Source organism: Peromyscus californicus, unplaced genomic scaffold, assembly GCF_007827085.1.
Source record: "Peromyscus californicus insignis strain IS unplaced genomic scaffold, ASM782708v3 Scaffold_19__1_contigs__length_69161282, whole genome shotgun sequence".
NCBI lineage: Eukaryota > Metazoa > Chordata > Mammalia > Rodentia > Cricetidae > Peromyscus > Peromyscus californicus.
Window position 1 is genome coordinate 57,841,687 of NW_026294491.1, and position 19,314 is coordinate 57,861,000.

Sequence of the window (19,314 nt, forward strand, 5' to 3'; positions counted from 1 at the left end):
AGTGAGAGGAGGGAGCTATAAACTCACGACCCTAAGAAGCCTTGACAAGGACAGTGAGTTGCCTATGGAGCAGCATCAGCAGGTGAGGTCTGTGGACTCAAAGGAGAGGCACTATCAGAAGGAGGGAATGCTGGGCCACAGGGTGTGGCCTTAGGGCAAGCGATGGGTCAACAAGAAGAGAGACAACAGTCCAGGAGAGCTAGAACAGACACACGGACTCTAGGGAGCATCCAGGTTGGGCTTAAAAGGGCTGCAGGACCGAGGGAAGAAAAGGGGGGTGGAGGGTGGGGGGGGGGTGGGGGGGTGGGGGACGATACCCTAAACTAGATGAGCAACATCTGCTTGGAGACTGTACAAACGGTTCCTTCTTAACTTGTCCCTTCTTCAGACAGCCTACGCAATTCACAACCAGGAGAAAGCAGCCATATGATGTTTTTCAATTAGCCTTCTAGAACTTCAGTAGTGGAAAGGTTATAAAAAATGACTGGGATGGGTGTTCCCCCAGCTCAGCCCCATTTCTCTCTCTCTCTCTCTCTCTCTCTCTCTCTCTCTCTCTCTCTCTCTCTCTCTCTCCCTCCCTCCCTCCCTCCCTCCCTCTCTCTCTCTCTCTCTCTCTCTCTCTCTCTCCAAACCCATCTTTCTCAGAAAAACCACCAAAGGCGGTAGCGGTTCCTCCTCTGAGGCTGCCACCTCTCCAAGTCCCTACCCAAAGCTAACAATTGGGCACAAACCCAGTTTGTGAAGGAGGCAGACAGATCTCTGTGAGTTTGAGGCCAGCCTGGTCTACCAATCAAGTTCTAGGTCATCAAGTGCTGCATTATGAGACCCTGTCTCAGCAAAACAAAACAAACAACAACAAAACCCAAAAAAATAAAACGCAAAATGAAAAGTTAGAGATAGGACTCCTAAGAGCGCATGGGATGGGCGTTTCCAGGCAAACATCCTTGTACACGGGGTTATACGTATTATTGACCAGGATCCATTCAGGAAATGGTGGGCATTTAATCATATCACTGTCCTAGGGAGTGAAACAGAGATGTCACACCTTCTGATTAGACTGGCCATCTTATTTTCAAACCATTCACTCCTTGCCTGAGAAAGCAGGAAGGCCCTGGAACAACGCCTGTTCTGCAATTCTATCCCCACTTGATCTTATCCAAGGGTGCTCTCTTTGTCACTGTCACCATGGAGACCCGATCAAACTCATGCACAGGCACTTGATCTTGCAATCTGTCACTGAATGGTGGATATTCTTTCCAAGACCAAAGAACAGGAGGTTCTTAACCGAGTTCTTGTAAGGAAACAGAGCTATAGAGAAACTGTTTAATCTAAGTCCAGGACTGAACAGGACATTGGTAATACCCTAGATTCAAGCTTTATCATTTGTACACAACTCAGAATGTTTGAGTTAAGTCTTGGAAAAGCAAAATGTATTTCATGTGTTAACTACTCCATTGCTGCCGAATTTGCCAAGCTGTTTGGTTTAACAAATATTTATTGAGTGAGGTCATTACCTCCAATTTTGGCTATGGAGATCTGAAGATTAAGACATGTACTTTGCCCTCAAGGACCTCTAAAACTGGGATAGGCACACAGTGGTAAGCTGGGCATAGGATAACATCACACAGGCCACCACTGAGCCATGTGGGGGAGAACTAGAAGAAGGCTCATCTCTTTTACAGATGGAGAGAACGTTTTTGAGGTACAGTGCCATTTGACATGGCTCTTGAAAGCCCCCAAAGCTCATTTTTTCTTAGCACATGAAGGAAAGATTTATTGAAGGGCTGAGAGATCACAGAAAAACTAGCAGGATGGAAAAAGGCTTGACTGAGTAGAAGGGTTTTACCACAGGCAATAGAAGTCAATTAGAATTTAGATGGAATTAGCCAGTCTCCAAGATACTGTATGAACAGGATGATGATAACTCAGCCTTAGCCAATGAGAGCTTTTCTAGAAGGAACACAAAGCAGTTGTGATTGGATGGATCTTTAGCCACATGCAGTGGGTGGGGAGTAGAAAATGAATCCTCTTATTCTGGGCAACCACACTGTCAGCTGAAAACAGGTGTGTGCATTATCATGGGGACAATGGCAGTTCCCATCATCCATACCTATGTTGTCGATACACTCTTTGACTTACACACACACACACACACACACACACACACACACACACACACACACACGCATGCACGCATATGCGCGCGCTCGCGCACATTTGCAGGAGTGGGCATTGAACCCTGGACCTTGCACATGGCAAACAGGCACTTGACCATTGCGCTACACCCCCTGGTGCTATGCTGTGCTATTTTCTTACCCATTTCCTCTGGAAAGGAGATGATGGGGTCTTCAAAGGTAACACAGGTTCTTATTGTATCTACAGCATCCAACAGTGCTGTGTACACACTGCATACACAGTTACACAGGGTGTGTAGAAACAGAATTTCACTCTTAGATAGCTTTTCATGTTCTTTCTCCCTATGAATTCGACTTCTTACACTTTTGGGTGTTCAAACACATTCTTGTTAAATTTCTGCCTCTCCAACCTAGATCAGCCTAATCCTAGACTTTTGAACAGGTTTGCAGAACTAAATACAATTTTTCTTCTATGAATCAGGCCATAAGTCCCATCAGAAAGCAGTTGGTTACCCCACACAGTCATGTGGACCTATGTTTTAAAACTAGAATGTTTTGTTTTATATATATGAGAGTTTTGCTTGTGTGTGTATATGTGTACCCAAGTGCATGCCAGGAGTCTGCAGAGGTCAGAAGAGGGTGTTGGATTTCCTGGAACTGGAGTTATAAATGGCTGTGAGCTGCAGCGTGGGTGCTGGGAACCAAACCCAGGTTCTCTGCAAGAGTAGCAAATGATCTTTTAAAAAAATAAATTTTAAGAGAATATCATACATGGCTACTGTATTTACATAATTTCTACCCCTCTCATCCCAATTCCTCCCTTGTCTCCCAACCACTTCCTCCCAAATTTGTGATCTCTCCTTTTCTTTTTTGAGACTTTTTTGTTTTGGTTTGTTTTTGTTTTTTGAGACAGGGTTTCTCTGTGCAGCTTTGCGCCTTTCCTGGAACTCGCTTTGTAGACCAGGCTGGCCTCGAACTCACAGAGATCTGCCTGCCTCTACCTTCCGAGTGCTGGGATTAAAGGTGTGTGCCACCACCGACCGGCTTATTTATTTTCTATGTATAGGTGTTTTGCCTGCTTGTATATCTGTGCACCACATGCATGCCTGGTGCCCAAAGAGGCCAGCAGAGGGCAGCAGTGGAACTGGAGTTAAGAGACAGCTGTGGCTTTTCTCCCTTTGCACTGAGACCCAGTCCTCAGAGTGAAGGCTTCCAGGTCAGTTTCAATTTGATTCCTTCAAGTCCTGTGTCTAAAGTGTGTGGTGTCTTCAGCCATATTACCTTCAAGTTTTGGGAGGCAGCAAAGGGCAGCTGCAGAATTCTCTTGGCCCCTGACCGACCACTCAGAAGGAAGTTTTTCATGCCTGGCACTCGGTATTTTGTTAGATAGTTTATTGTTCTTGGGGGGAGCATTATCACCCCAAGTGGTGTAACTCCATTTAAACCACACATATGTGATATATGTACACACATGCAGTTATATTTATATCTATTATGCATGTATTCTCTTAAAGACTTACTATATGTGTTTGAATGTTTTGCCTGCATGTGTAGTACATGTGTGTCTGATGCCCGAGGAAGTTAGAAGATATCATCATATCCCTTGGAACTGGAGTTACAGGCAATTGTGAGTTTCCATGTGGTTGCTGGGGACTGAATCGGGGTCCTCTACAAGAGTAGTCAGTACTTTTAACCACTTAGCCATGTATCCATTGCATACATTTTTAAGTAATCATGAAATAACACTTCCCTATGGCTTTTCCAAACACACTTATTCTTATTTATGCCCCTCTCTCCTCTCCCTCTCTTTTCCCCTCCCTTCCCCTCCCCGTTGAAGTCCTGGTCCTGTTTTTCCCATCTCCCCCTTCACAGCCCCACAGGAAGTGCTCTCAACTGTGGAGTCATCTCTCCAGCCCACACTTCCAAAGGGAAGCAGGACAGAGTTTAGAAATATGACAGAACAAGGAGAGGATAGAAAGCCTGGTGCTTCCTTCAGTACATGGGGACTTTCCACTAGAAAAGGAAAAAGATGGAAGCATAGAAAAATTCATTGATTAGAAATATACTAAGGAAATGGGAAATTCGAGTGATGAGGAGTTCAAGGTTGGGAAAACAGGAGATTTGCACAGTGCTGGAAGAAGTATGAAAAGTTCAAATCAGGCCAGAGGTCAAAGGAAGTTATTTTATGGCAAAGATCGGATTGGGCTTATTCATTTTGGCCTCACTTACATTTTTCAGTTTTAGCTATAATCATGCTTTATTAATTATACTTATCTCCTCTTTCTTTGGAGCTTCAGCAGAAAATCCATTATTTATGATTGAGTATTCACCATTTATGAGTAAATAAAGACATCTGCATGGCCATATTGGATATGTGGCTGTGAAGTCGTCAGTGATTAAAGCATTTTACAATCTGAAATGAAAGACATTTCTCTTTTTTAAACATACAATAGAGAAATGACATTTATTATTCTACCTAGATTCAATTGATCCTCTATTGGTTTATCACTGATATCAAGGAACATTTACTTAATTAGCAGTAAGCAAGAACAACTGATTTTTTTTTTCCCAACAAGAGGCATAGAGGTTGCATGCCTGCAATTCTAGTACTCAGTGGGACACTGATGCAGGATGACCATGCACTGGAGGCTAACCTGAGCTACACAGCTAGACCTAGTCCAAAACAAATAAAAACCAACCAACCAAACAAACCAAATCCAACCCAAAAGGTGTGTAAAAATTTGAGTTCAGGTGACTAGTGCCCCCTAGGAACCTAATGGAGCTCAAAGGTAGTGCTAAGACCGAAGGAACTGAGCAGGTCAGAGCTGCAGTTACCCAAATTAAACTCCCCCAGCTCAGAGGAACGAGTCATGTTACCTCGAGGAACTCACGTTTGGATGTAAGGGAGTAACTGACTGACTGTCTCCTTTAATATCTCATGTCCTTTTCCTTTAGACGACAGACCTACGATAGTAGTGGTCAATAATTCGAATTTTTCCAGAATTAATCAGCCCTAGCATGCATGGAGACATAGTAAACACCCCTCGTTTTGGGAAGTTTTGGAGATAGCTTGAGAATTTCAAATTGAAATATCACCCCCCCACACACACACACACCCTACTTCCCCAAATTCTGTATCTAATGATAGTATTTTTCAGAACCTCTTTGATTTTTACCGTAGACTTTATACTGCAGCTTTTCCCTTCAGTGTTTATGAACAATCCTTTCCTTTACTGGCAGATGTTTGAAAGATGAGAATGGAATTAGTCCTCAAATTAATTTTTAAATACATTTTTGTCTACCCAAGGATGCTGAGAAAAAGAATGAACGGTCAGTGTACTGGCCGATAAGGAAGTAAACAGGACCCTCTCCCGGCTGCTGAGTGTTGTGTCTCTGTACTAGTTTTCCCATTGACGAGATCCAACACACAACAAAAGCAGGAGAGGTTTGTTACGGTTTCAGGGGATACAGTTACTGTGGGAGTGGAGCCGAGGCTGCTCGTCACATTGTATCTGCAGTCAGAAAGCAGAGGGAGCCACAGATCAATGCTGATACCGTGCTTGCTTTTCCTTTTGACCCAGTGAGACCCCGGGAGACACCAGAACACAGCAGACTTTGGCAATCAACATACAAGTCTTTTCGTGTCTGACAGCTGATGTAAACTCCATGGTTGTTTATTTCTTGCTTGTTTGGTGAATTAATTATTAATTTTTGAGGCACGGTTTTGCTCTGTAAGCCAGGTTTGTGTGGAACCCTAGCTTTGACTGGCCTGGAACTGGAGAGTTTCATGCCTCAGCCTCCAGAGTACTTAATGGCATCATTATGCTCAGTTCATTCATTCATTCATTCATTCATTCATTCATTCATTCATGTACTCATTCATTCATTCATGAGTGCATGTATGTATACATTCACGAGACAGGAATTCCTTTCCTCCAACTCTAAATTCTCCTGCCTCAGCTTTCCTAGCGATGAACATACAGGCGAGCGCTATAATGCTCAAGGTATATTGGTTGTTGTTAATACTTGTGTTAGAGAAAGAAAATAGTCTCTGCTTTACATAAATTTTACTTGGAATCATTTTACAAAAAAAGAAAAGTTAAGTAAGGGATGTGTACTGTACTCCCAGGCTAGCAAGCAAACGCAATTCCTCCAGCTAACGCCAAGGGGCACCCTTTCCTTCCCCTCGGTATCTGGAACGCCTTGAGCTCTCCATCTGCACAAAGAGCCCGGCCTCCTCCCGGGTGACATCACAAAGGGCCGGTTCTCCGCCCCTTCGGCGCCACCACGTGTGTCCCCGAGCTGAGTGGCCACCCGACTCAGTCCCTCGCCGGCCGGTCTGGGCAGCGGAGGAGGCGAGTAGCTGGTAGTGACTGAAGGTTTCGCTATGGGAAGTCGTGTGTCTCCGTCAGCCCTGCTCCCTGGTTCTCCGCAGCCGCTGTCGCTGGAGAGCACCGGGAGGCGCGGGTTCCAAGCGCGCCTGCTTCTCCCCGCCCGGGCGCCCGCGCCCCTGGGCAGGTGCTGAGCGCCTTCCCGAGCCTCCCCTGCCGCCTCCCTCTTCCGCCCGGCCGCCCGGCTGCTGCAGTGCACATGGGCTGCTGGAGGTAGATGGGCTCCCCGCCCGGGAGGCGGCGGTGGATGCGGCGCTGGGCAGAAACAGCCACCAATTCCAGCTGCCGTGGGGCCGCGCGCTCCGGGCGCCCCTGCGAGCCCCAGGCTCGGCCATGGGGACCTCGGCAAGCAGCACCACCGCCTTCGCCTCTGGCAGCCGCATCACCGGCCAAGTCGGAGCCACGATGGTCGCCGGCTCCCTTCTCCTGGTGAGCGATCCGAGGGAACCCTAGGGTGGCGGTTGCGTTGGAGCCGATGTACGGGAGCGGGGCGGGTCCCCGGGCCCGTAGTGTAGTGCCTAGGGCGCGCGGTAGGACCAGCTGGGTTGGAAGGCTACAAGGAAATGGCCAGAAAGAGGGGGACTCATACTAGATCATTTTGGGGGGGGGATAGAGGGCGAGCTACGACTGGGGAGTGCTAGCGAATTATTTTTCTTGCAATCTGGCTGCTTGGAGGAAGCGCGAGAGGTGGCCGCCCCGGAGTCCTGCGCATTTCTGGGCTTTTGCCCCAGACTCGGCCTACCTCGCACCCCAACACCTAACCTCACCCCAGTGTCATCCGCTGCCAGCCCCTCCGCGTGGTGCAAGGCCCGAGCAGTCCGTGTCAGTTGCCAGTGGCCGGTTGTGGCCGCCGCTTTGTCGCTGCTGCAATGTCATGTCCGGATGCTACCGCAGTGGAGACAGCGGGACCGGTGCGCTCCGGACACGAGCAACCGCTGCGTGCTTCCGCGCGCCGGGCATTCCGGAGTAGGGAGCAGGCCGCCCCTTGCTCTAGCCTCCTTGCTTCTCTCCTCGTCTTGGCTCGGATGGGTCCTGATTTCTGCACGCCAAAAGAGAGAGAAGAAAACAAGGGACCCAGAGACCCATTCTCAGGCGCCTCCAAAGCACCGGCTCAGAGCCAACCGGCGCTCTGGCTCTCCAGTAGAGGGGGAGGGGAAAAGAGCTACATAAAGAAGGATTAATTTTCTCCATCCTTATTTCTCCTTTTCTGTGTTTAGGCATGTCACCACGCAGGATGATGCGGGCTCCCTCAGCGCCCAAAGCTGGGGCGTGCCCTGAGCATAGTCCTCCATCACTTTGACTAAACCCTGACATCATCCCTTATCCAAAACTTGCCGGGACTGTCCCTTTATTCCGACCACTGGGGCCAAGTGGGGAATTAGGTGGAAGATAATTTGAATTCAAACCCTTGAGCCATCATAAACCAGCCATGCCTTTTATCCCTGCAGGGAGGATGAAGGTTGTTAGCTAAAAACCAAACAAAAACAAAAAAGAGCCTGTTTTCATGGTTGGGCTGTGTGAGGGAAAGCAGGCCTCTTGTCTCCTCCTAAAGGACTTACTGCCTGGCCAGCCAAGATCTACTGCTTCCATTTGAAGACATGGCAGTTGCTATGGCCTGGGAATTCATCCTACACTCAGATCCCCCCACCCCTTTGGGGTGTGTGTGTGTGTGTGAGAGAGAGAGAGAGAGAGAGAGAGAGAGAGAGAGAGAGAGAGAGAGAGAGAGAGAGAGAGAGAGAGGGAGAGGGAGAGGGAGAGGGAGAGGGAGAGGGAGAGGGAGAGGGAGAGGGAGAGAGAGAGAGAGACTAAAAAAAGTTTGTTGTTCTTAGCATTTATAATGAGGCCGATCTCAGTATCTCTGAGGAGACTTTTTTCCCTGTCCACTTATAATCACAGCAAAATCCAAGTTTGTACCCTTGAAACAGTCAGCGAGTCCTTAGGGCAATGAACTTGAACTGACAGTCTTAAAGTAGGTTCATGGGAACACTGATCCTAATGACTCGAGTGAGGTCCCTTGCTGAGTTTCTCTCTAAGGCACATCGTGTGCCCCTGCTTTACACGGCAGTCCGTTCACACATTCAGTCTTAAGTTATCACTCAGTGTGTGGGTTTTCATACTTTTTTAAAACTTTGAGAGTGAAGTAGGTGCTTGAAGTTCTCAGTCTATAAAGATGTATGCTTTAACTAACCAAGAAAGGGCCCAGCTCCTTTTATTCGATTCTCAGACTCTACTTACCCACACACTGCACAGCAGATTTGCAACTCATGGCCAGACAATGTAAGTTTGACAGTTAAGTGAAATCTGTGAAGGGGTTTTAGATGCAATCTCTGGGTGATAATGCGGCAAGGTCCCTTGGTCTTCTGGTAACTACAGCAAAAAGGCTTTACTTAACTGATGGCTTAGAAGGGTGACTGATGGGGTATGCCAGGCACCATCAGGAACTGTGTGATAACCTTCTCTCTCATCCCACTTTGCATGCCCTGGCCGGTCATCAGGACAGGCTTGGTTAATAGTACAACACTGAGCTGGTGACGCTGATCTCAGGACAGCTTGCCCCGCTGGTAGTCTTGGCCACGTTAATGACTGACACCAGGTAGGACAGCTCAAGTAAACATAGTGTGAGGTACCTAGAAGACTAATGGGGCTGTAGAGAGGTGACTCCTGCACTCATACAGTGTGGTTAGATTAAAGAAAATAATGATGCCAGTGAAACATCTCATAATGTCTCTCAGTTGCCCCTTTCCCACTTTTTTTCATAGCAGACTTTGTTATTGTTATTTTTGCGATACTTATTTATTTTTTTTAGCATGACAGGCTAAAAGGGAGCTTACTATAGGCTCTGATATAGCTACACATTGTATGACGTACAATACGACATATTTGTATGGCAACTATATGGACATGTGGTAAGAGCAGCAAGGTATTTTATACACAGTATCTCACCATCCCTGTCAAAGAGGTGATGCCTCCATTCTACAGGGGAGAAAATAGTCTCCAAGATTTTGCTGGTCTCTTGTAGGTCACACCACATGTGTGTGGTGACTCTGGGATAGAACTCCTTGACTCAGACTCTCCTTCACCCATGTGCCACACTGCTTGTTCCCCACAGCTTCAGATTGATGACATCGTGTAAGGACGTAGAAGGGTCCCTGGGGGGGAACTGAGACGGTGGCTTGGTTAGCTGCAGAATATAAGTGAGAATTACACAAGGACCTTCTGAATGATTTGTTCCAGTCGCTTGCATTTCTGCTGTTGATGAGTTGAGGTGACCGTGTCGTGCTTGAAAGATACACACAAACTGAAAGGCAGCATACATGTTCCAGGCTAACGTTCTGGAAATGAGATATTCAGATTCATAGTAGTTTAGGGACTGTCCTAGGAGGACCTAGTCATGCAACACTGGATGCAGTCAGAGGTGCCCATGTCTTTAGGGAGCTTGTTTTGACTATACAGACTGATGGCAAGGGCCAGTCAAGGTTGTTAAAGACATTGGACTTGAAGCTTGGGAAACGACTGTTATCTCCAGATTGAGAAGTCCTACACCAAAGGTTCAGGGAACACAGCGGAAAAGGGAGTGGAAAGATTCTGAGAGCCAGAGGAACAGAAAAGTCTGCCGTGGGATTGTGCTTCCTAGAAATGTCAAGGAAGCTTCACTCATGAAGTCTCAAAATATGGCTGCCTAAACAGGATCTGAACAGGGACAATACTGACAGACATGGTAGCATGGAAGGAGGCAATCTCATGGGTCTCCACCCCTAGATAAAGAATTAGTATTATGGACAACTAAGAAAAAAAATATATATATATATGATGTATATATACACACATATAAAATCTATGTAACAGCAATTGAAAAAGAGGCCATGAATTTGAGAGCGTGGTTGGTACATGGGAAAGCTGGAGGGAAGAAAAGAAAGACAGAAAATTAATAATTAATAATTAAAATATTAAAGTAATAATTAAAAATGAATAATTACAATTTAATTTAAACATAAAAGGACTCCAGACACAGGGCCATGTGCTTAGTATCTTGTCCAGCTCTCTGTCCATCTGTCCTTTTCCTAGGCAGTTGGCATCTCACCGTATCCCGTCACCAAGAGAAACAGTTTTATTCACTATTCATTTTTCTTTTTGGTGGTGGGAAATGGTGAGACACATGATCAAGCTGTCTTTCTGCCGAGAGAGCACCTCGCGTTACTGTCGGCCACTGTTACTGAGTTCTATCTTCACCTGTCACCGTACATGGCCACCTGCCTAGGCAGGTGGGGGGGGGGGGGAGTCGGGTCGGGGCTCAGATCTTTAAGACTTAGTGACAAGCTCAGGCAGAACATCGAATCAGAGCTGGCACGATGTCCAGGGGACTTTCTCCCCTTTATATACTTTAAGGGCACCATCTTAGACTGTGGAGCTGGAAGGGGACCCAAGCTGTTACTGCTCTAACACCCCACACAGCTTGGCTGAGTGAAAGAACAGCCTACGCCGAGGAAGTGACTAGTTATCAAATCCACACGGTACACCCTTTCTGAGTGAGGTGTCATCCTAGGCAGTGGAAGTGCAGTGATGAAGAGGGATGAGAGCCTTGCCACGAAGCTAGTTTCTGTGGCTTATAAAACATGTGGCTGTTAATAGAACTGATTGAGTGTCACTCAGGTGGGATCAGTGGATGAGCACACTAGACCCAGACTGATGCACAAATGCAATGTTCACATCTTTAAAAATATTGCAACTAACTTCGCCATTAGATTCAAAGCCAGGAGACGAAAACGCTTCTATTTTGGAAAACTTTTCAATCTTGGAATAATATACCAGTCTTGGTAGGGAAATTGACTTATGGGAAATTGGGAATGAGGAAGAATAAGCAACTCAGAAGTTGTACTGGATTGAACAATTCCCGATTTTACCGCATGATTTATCCCCACAATCAAACCAGAGAATAGGATCAGGCTTTCTCATCTGGACTAAAGGCATATGTCTGGCTCTCTCTCAGGTCTAGTCCCTAATAAGCAGACAGACAGACAAACAGACAGAATCTCTAGCACAACTAAGCTAAATCTACAAGAAAAATATTTCTTCAAATAAGATGTATACTTAGAATGAAAAAAAAAAAGACCCCTCTGTGACTACATGGGCACAGATGTGCCAACTGCTTACATTACACACGTGGACAGTGTCTACCAAGTTACGTAGAGCAAGCATAGATAATGCCACGTTTTTTTTTTGGTAGTTTGCAGGATGCCGTCTTCCCCAGTGGTCAGCAGTGGGCGTGGCTTGCTGGCTGGGTCTGGTGAGTTGTAGTTGTTGGAGGTTGGGGTTTGGAGACATCACACCTTGACTTCATCTTGAAGAGAGGCAAAGCCTCCTGGGAAGCTTGGTAGAAAAGTTGCAAATTGGTTTTGTGCTTACTCAGCCAGTATGTAAACTATAATTGGCCTAAGTCAAGTCCATTTTTTTTTTCTTTTGGTGACGGGAAATGGTGAGACGCGTCCTCAGACTATTTGGGGGCTGGGATGAGTCAGGTGACTTTCCCTTGCATAAACAGCTCTGCCTATTTTCCAGAAAACACTAATACTCTGCTGGCCTTCTTTCCCCACACAGGCCTGGCACACTGCGGTAATGCTAGGTCACCACCAGCAACTTCTTGGCAAACTCAGGTGCTTCTCCTCTGTGACGAGAAGAGCCCAGATTATCTCAGAGCTTTGGTGGCTGTCCAATGGTCGTTTGGAGTCGAATCCCTTTGGACCGATAGGTTTGATGGACAGCATGACCCCTAAAGCCATTAATAGGAACAGCTTGGTCCCCATTTTTAATCTCCGTTGAGTGTCGGCAGGAGGCTGGGCTTCGCTGCTACTGTGTTAGCAGCTGCTGAGCTTGTGTTCCTTAGGAATTGGGGCGAGATCATGAATAAACACTGACTTCCCCCAGTGTTTATATTTGTCAAATACCTAAAAATCAACAGCATCTTAAATTGACTTGAGCACTGCCACCTGGTTGGGCAGTAGTTATTAACCTAGGGGAAACTGGCAGTGGTCCAGAAGTATGGGTAGGGCCTCTGCTGATGGAGAGAGGGACTGATGATCATGGTGTTGACTGAAGGCAGGTGTGCAGTCATTGTCGCTGAAGAGTGCTGAAGGCAGGTGTGCGTACTGGTGTGGTGTCAGTGTGCTGGCTTTGGAGATGACATGTCTGTAGTGTTGGGAAAGTTGTGCTCAGAAGGCTCTCAGGGAGACGTGGGATGCAGCAGGATCCGGGTAAGTTGGCAGGGTGCTACACCGTGTCCTTTCATCTTCTCTTCACGGTATTTGAAGACTATGCGTGACACTTCTCTAGACTAAAACAAATGAAAGGCATGGAGAAGCACGTGACTGTCCAAATTGAAACATGGCACCAATTATCTAATATCTATATAATTTTCCACTTGTTCTTCTGCAACCAGAAGGATGTGGTGGCTCTGTTGCTTGGTACCATTTGCAAATCATCCTGTTTGGGGGGAAAGGAACCGGAGCTTAATGGATTTGGAAGAGAACATGGAGGATGTTCATGTGCCCCAGAGTCAGAAGAGAGCAGCTGTGCATTCAGTGGAGCTTCTGGGCTAGCAGCCTCCAGAGGAGGGCTAGGCAAATGGCTGGCGACCGTTCCTATCAGGATCTGGCTGGCCCTTGTTACTGAGAACTTTCCACTTCCTCGGGTGTCTTCTATAAAGCACCACAGCATACGTCTTCCAAGTCCCCAGGTCACAGACTTAGTACCATTTTTGCAGATTACAGAATGAGGTTTGATAGAGTTAACTCCTCTGCCCATCATTAGGTCTGGAGAGAGGAATGATGTCTAGATCAGCATAGTTTCAAACACTCAGCTCTGCCAAGGGGCGAGTACAGGTTCACTTCAATTTACCCTGTTTGTGTCCTCTAAAGGGAATGATTTTACCCCAGAGTTGAGCATGCCCTTTTTTATTTTCTGAGTTTCATGATGGTGCCTGGAGGGTTTGCCAGAACTCCTGGTTAGAGCATGGTGTGAGGGGGTTGAAAGGGGAGGGTGTGGAGACATGGGCGAGCATTTTCCTATGGTGTGACTCTGACGGGCCATGGTGCCATGGTTGAGATGGAAAGACACTCCTGCAAATTGAAGTGTTATAAATAGGGAATGGGCACATTGCTCTTCTGCTGCCTAGGTCATTTTAAAAAATATTTGTTTAGTGAGTAACAGTGTGGTGTGGGTTCTGCCTCACAGTGCCGTTTCTGCTCACTTATTCTGAGGACCTGAGGACCGGGTAGGGTCTTCACTGTCAGCCTGATTATTTATTTGTACAGAATAAGTTCACAGCTTGTACCAGCTGTGACTAGTATTTGTTCACTTTTCGTTTCACTTCTCTGAGAAGTGGATTTGACTCCATCCTTTGAATGGCTCACGAATGCTGTCAATGTGACATGTAGGTTGCCACAACTAATGGAGGCACCTTCATAAGGAAGCTGTTAGAAAACATTGAGAGCTTCCTACATGCATATAATGTGTTTTGATCAAATCCACAGCCCTCCACTCCCTCCTCTTCCAACTGCTTCCGCACACCTTCCCCATCACTTTTCCTTCCCAATTTCCTGTTCACTTTTTCTAAACCTGCTGAGTCCATGTAAGGCTACTTGCACGGGCATGATTGTCAGACCATCTACTGGAGCACGTCCAGCCTGCCAGGAGCCCTATCCCTGAAGAAAATGGAATCTCCCTGCCCAAACAGCCATCAGTTACCAATAGGTCCTCAGTGAGGGGTGAGACTGCGTGGCTCCGTCCCCTGTCCACGAGAGCTTTCGGCTGGCTTGATCTTGTGCAGGTCTTGTGCACGCTGTTCCAACCACTGTGAGTTCACGGATGCCGTGGCTTGTCATTTCTACCAAACACTGCTTAACCATAGTCATACAGTCCTTTTGGACCTTACAATTTTTCTCCTTCCCACTTCCGTAAGACCCCTGAGCCTTGTGGGTAGGCGGTGTGGTCTAGAGGTCCCATTTAGACCGGGGCACTCCCCAGTCTCCTCTGTCCATGGACCAGTTAGTTGTAGGTCTCTTTACTGATCACCATCTATTGCAGAGAGCATTGTCTCTGATGTGGGTTGGGAGCTATGCTAATGAAATGAGCTTTGAAATGCACGTTTGTAGACTGCAGTGCCTCGGTAGACCAGAGAAAGATGACAGCTGGGAGGAAATGACTTGATTGCTGATCCTGAAAAGGAGGTTGGAATTCTGGTCTCCCAAGAACCTTGGTGACAAGACCGCTGTCTAATTTCACTGTAGACACAGCTAGCTCTGTTCAACCAGGATAAGGAGAGGCGGGGCACCAAGAGTCAAGGAAATTTAAAGGCAAAGACCAGAGGGTTTCCAGAACAGTCTGATGAGTGTGTTTGCACTTGCTTCTGCCCCTCTTTTCTCTCTGTAGTAATTTTCCTTTCCCTTACAGATGTATATTTGCCCTTTTCATTTATTTATTCAAATGTAAGGACCGTCTATTAACTAACAGGTATGATTAGACTGTGGGTATGTCGGAGGGAAAGGCTATCTGTGGTCTCCCCTTGGAGCTCACAGAAAGGGTGATGTTTCATGGTAATCACCACAGAGCAGAAGGGGGACGGTTCCAGTGGGAGGGAACCCTATGTGGAATAGCCAAGTGTATGTAGGACAGACTCTGTGTCCTGTGACCTCTGGCCGCCATGACTGGGGCTCTGTGAAAGGGTGCAGTGGGAGTTCAGTGGGAGGAGGCATCAGGACTGCGTCTTGTGGGACCCTGGAAGGTGTGACAGCATCACTCAGTTCATGAGAGGCTGGATAACAGTATGGCTTGAAACATTTTCTTAAAGACATGTATTTGGTGTGTGTGTGTGTGTGTGTGTGTGTGTGTGTGTGTGTGTGTGTGTGTGTGTGAAGGTGGCCTCAGAGGCCAGAAAAGGGCATCCAATCTCCAGGAGCTCAACTTACTGAGTTTTGATACACCAATGTGGGTGCTGGGAGTCAAATTCCTCTACAAGAGCAGCAAGTGCTCTTAACCACTGAGCGTCTCTCCAGCTTGCAAACATATAACAATAAGAAGAATAATAATGTCTTAATTAATTCTTGGAGAATTTCATTCAGGATATTTTGGTCCTATCACCCACTCCCAGAGCTCCTTCCAGGTTCCTCCTACCTCCTTTCTTATCCAACTCTGTCTCCCTCTCCCACCTCCCTGCACTGAGTATACTTTGCATTGGCCAACTACTCTTGAGCATCAGACTACAAACAATAAGAAAAAAAACAAAAAAACAAAAAAACACAAAGAAGAAAGAAACTTGTTTTTCAAGTTGAGGGATGGAACGTAGGGCCCTGGACATACTGAGCCAGAACTCTACCACCGAGTTACACTCTCAGATCTCAGATCACTCTAGAAGCCTTGGTAGAGCATGCATTAGAGAGAGGAGTCTTGGAAACAGGGGGCCAGCAGCATTAAAGATCTTGGAGAATTTATTGGTGCTGAGATGGGAATGGCAGGCGGTGTCATAGAAGGTAGGACTCCTGGGTTCCTAAATTGAACAGTCTATGATGGGAAGGACAGGCTGGGGAGGGGTGGATGGGACGGGACCTCCAAGGCTCGGATGTTTATTAAGTACGTTTGAGGTGCCTATGACGGACATCGGCTCAAGTCTTTACCTTGCCATTTAAAAATAGCTGACGTTGCAGGTCCAAAAGTGTGGTGAGCCATCACTTGTCGCCAGGTGCTTGGGCTGCCATCATCAGCCCGCAGCGCTCGGCGGAACAGACATCTCTGTACACACCAACACTCTGCCCCCTTTTAGGGTCCCCCTCCCCCCAGTGCATTCCCCAAAGTGGCATCGCCAGGTCAGAGGAAACGAATGAGTGGTTTTATGGCGTTTGCTGCAGGTTGCCAGATTGTTTTTAGGAAGACAATCAATTCAGAATGCCACCAGCCACCCATAAATGTGCTTTCTAGCCCATGAACCTGCCAGCCCTGGGGTTTCTCATTGCAAATTACTTATCCTCTTTCTAATTCAGATAGGTAAGGACCTTCGGTGGTCTCAGTGATGTTTTAGTCATTTAGGGACATCATAAACTTACCTGTGCTTGGCTTTTAATGACTCGTGCCTCTCACTATTGAGTAGAAGTTATTTATGCTAACCTTATTTTTATTAGTTCTATGTATCTTTCTGGTTATAAGTTTGCGTTATCTATGTATGACATTGTTTTACATTCCATTCATTTTTTTTCTGATGATGTTTATGTATTTATTTGTGTGTGTGTGTGTGTGTGTGTGTGTGTGTGTGTGTGTGCATGCACGTGGGCATCCCCATGCCGCAATGCACAGGTGGAGGTCAGATACAACTTACGGAGTTTGTGGGTCCTGGGGATAGAAGTCCCCGGGCTGCCAGGCTCAGTTAAGCACCTTTGTCCACTGATCCATTTCACCAGCACTATATTCTATTTTTAATATTACTATAATAACATGAAAAATTAGGCTTGTGTGGTTAACCCTTTTCGTTTCTGGGTCTGAGAATATTCTTTTTTTATTTTTTTTCCTCCCATTTTGACAGGTAGTATAAAGGATTCTGATAACTTTGAATTTTGTAATTTTTATCGTTTGCCTGTTGGGCTTGTTGATGTTTCTGGGTGTTGGTGGCCTATCTGTAGTGAGAAGCTCCTCAGTGTGTTCTGAAGGCTATCTGTACATACTGTGTGTATAAAGGATTTTGTGGGTAAACACACAGGGGAATGCTGGACACAGCTGATTGGCGTTTTCAGGTAGAGTCTTGGAGTCAGTTATTGGCTGATACATTAGTTGTGCCCTTCCGGGAAAGTTTCCTGAACTCTAGACTAGATCGGAAAACTTTTTCTGTAAAGTACCGGGCAGTACTTTCATGATATCTGCAGGAACTACTTAATTCTGCCTTTGTGTGGACATGGCATCCCTAGACAATGCCTCAAAGAATGAGCCTGGCTGTGTTTCAATAAAACTTTATTTGTAGATACTGAAATTTGAATTTCACATGGTTTTCACTGGCACTATTTATTATTCTTTTTATTCCTCCCCACCTCCTAGCTATTCAGAATATAAAACCGTTGTTAGCCTACAGGCTATACAAAAGCAGGAGGTGCTGAGGTCCAGTGTGTTTCTAGACCAGGGCATTAATATTGTGTGAGACCAGATTAGGGAAACTCGCTCTGGAAAAACCCTTACTTAATTATGCAACGAGCAATGAAAATGAGATTATTAATTGTACATCCTTTCTCTTCTTCTTATGATTTTCTTTTGTTATAAACCAAGATTTATTTCATTTTAATGAATTAACTAACTTACTTTGAGATAGTCTCAGGTTGTCTAGCCTGACTCAAGGCTGACCTTGAACAGCCTCCATTTTGAATCCTGGGTTATAGTATGTGCTGGTCCTGGAACTCGAGGGTTTGCACATGCCAGGCAAGCTCTACTAGCTGAGCAACATCCCCAGAACCTTGAGTATTTATTTATTTGTTTGTTTGAAAAGTAGCCTTTGTTTTTCTTGTCTTTATCTTGACATCTGCTTTAAAAACAAACCAATATAGTATGTTCTATGTTCAGGGAAGTATGTTTCAGGATTAAAGTCTTTTATTAAATTAAATAAAATAAATAACCAAATTTTTGGTTTTTGAGAAAGGATCTGCCTATGCAAATCAGCCTAAATAGGAACTTAGTGTCTAGCCCAAGCTGGTCTTGAATCTGTGATCTTCCTGCCTTTACGTCCTAATGTCTGGGATCCTAGGCATGTACCACCACGTACATAGGCATTCATCACCATGTACATAGGCATGTACTACCATGTACATAGGCATGAGTCACTATGTACATAGGCACACACCACTGTGTACATAGGCATGCACCACCATGTACATAGGCATTCATCATCATGTACATAAGCATGCAACTAGGTGGCAGTTTTTGTTTTGTTTGCTTATTTGAGCCAGTTTTGCTGTAGATCCCTTCCGAACTTTGAATACTCTTTATATACCAAGCTAGTCTTGAACTTACTATGTACACCAAACTGGCCCAGAACTTACTTTGTAGATAGACAAAAGCTAGTCTTGTACTTAAATTGTTGGTAGGCCAAGCTAGCCTTGAACTCACTAAGTACACCAAGCTGGCTTTCAACTCACTGTGTACATCGAGCTAGCCTTGAACTTACTATGCACACCAAGCTGATCTTGAACAAGTTATGTAAGTAGATCAAGCTGGCCTTGAACTTGTGATGTCCCTCATGCCTTTGTCCTCTGAGTGCTAGAACTATAGGTGTGTGCCACTCTGCTGATGTTGGATTACACTTTTTTAAAATCCAGAATTTTGGGGCTGGAAATGTAATCTTCCCAGCACATAAATAACTTTGGGTTTAATTTCAGCATGACAAATAATACACAAATAAATAAGAAGAAAAAATCTACAATTTTTGTTATGTATCTCAGGAGTCACATATTTGAGATATAATTGAGATGTTTTAAAAGATTGTCTAATCTCAAGGAAATAGACTTAAAGTATAGTAAAATAATAAATTGTTGGGGCGATAATTTCCCAAACTAATAATCATTCAGCAATTACTATGTCAGGCATGCTCTCTATGCTTTTTTTTTTGTATGAACCATTAATTATCAAAACAGCTTTGAATAGTAGTTACTATTGCTGTCTCCATTTTACAAGTGATGTGGTAGGAGCTCAGAAGTTGAGCCACTTTCCAAGGTCACCCAGGATAGAACGATAGAAGAAATCCAGAGTGATTTGCCTACTCTCAGACT

The 19,314-nt window shown here is 45.6% G+C and overlaps 1 protein-coding gene across 1 annotated transcript in view; it reads left to right on the forward strand.

Moving 5' to 3' along the window:
• The first annotated feature begins 6,460 nt into the window (after positions 1 to 6,460).
• The window catches only part of Tnfrsf21 (TNF receptor superfamily member 21), a 73,989-nt gene continuing 61,135 nt past the window's right edge, over positions 6,461 to 19,314 (forward strand). The window contains exon 1 of the mRNA XM_052745383.1: positions 6,461 to 6,955. Coding sequence (XP_052601343.1) covers positions 6,860 to 6,955 — 96 coding nt within the window. The 5' untranslated portion in view covers positions 6,461 to 6,859. The remainder of the gene's footprint in view (positions 6,956 to 19,314) is intronic.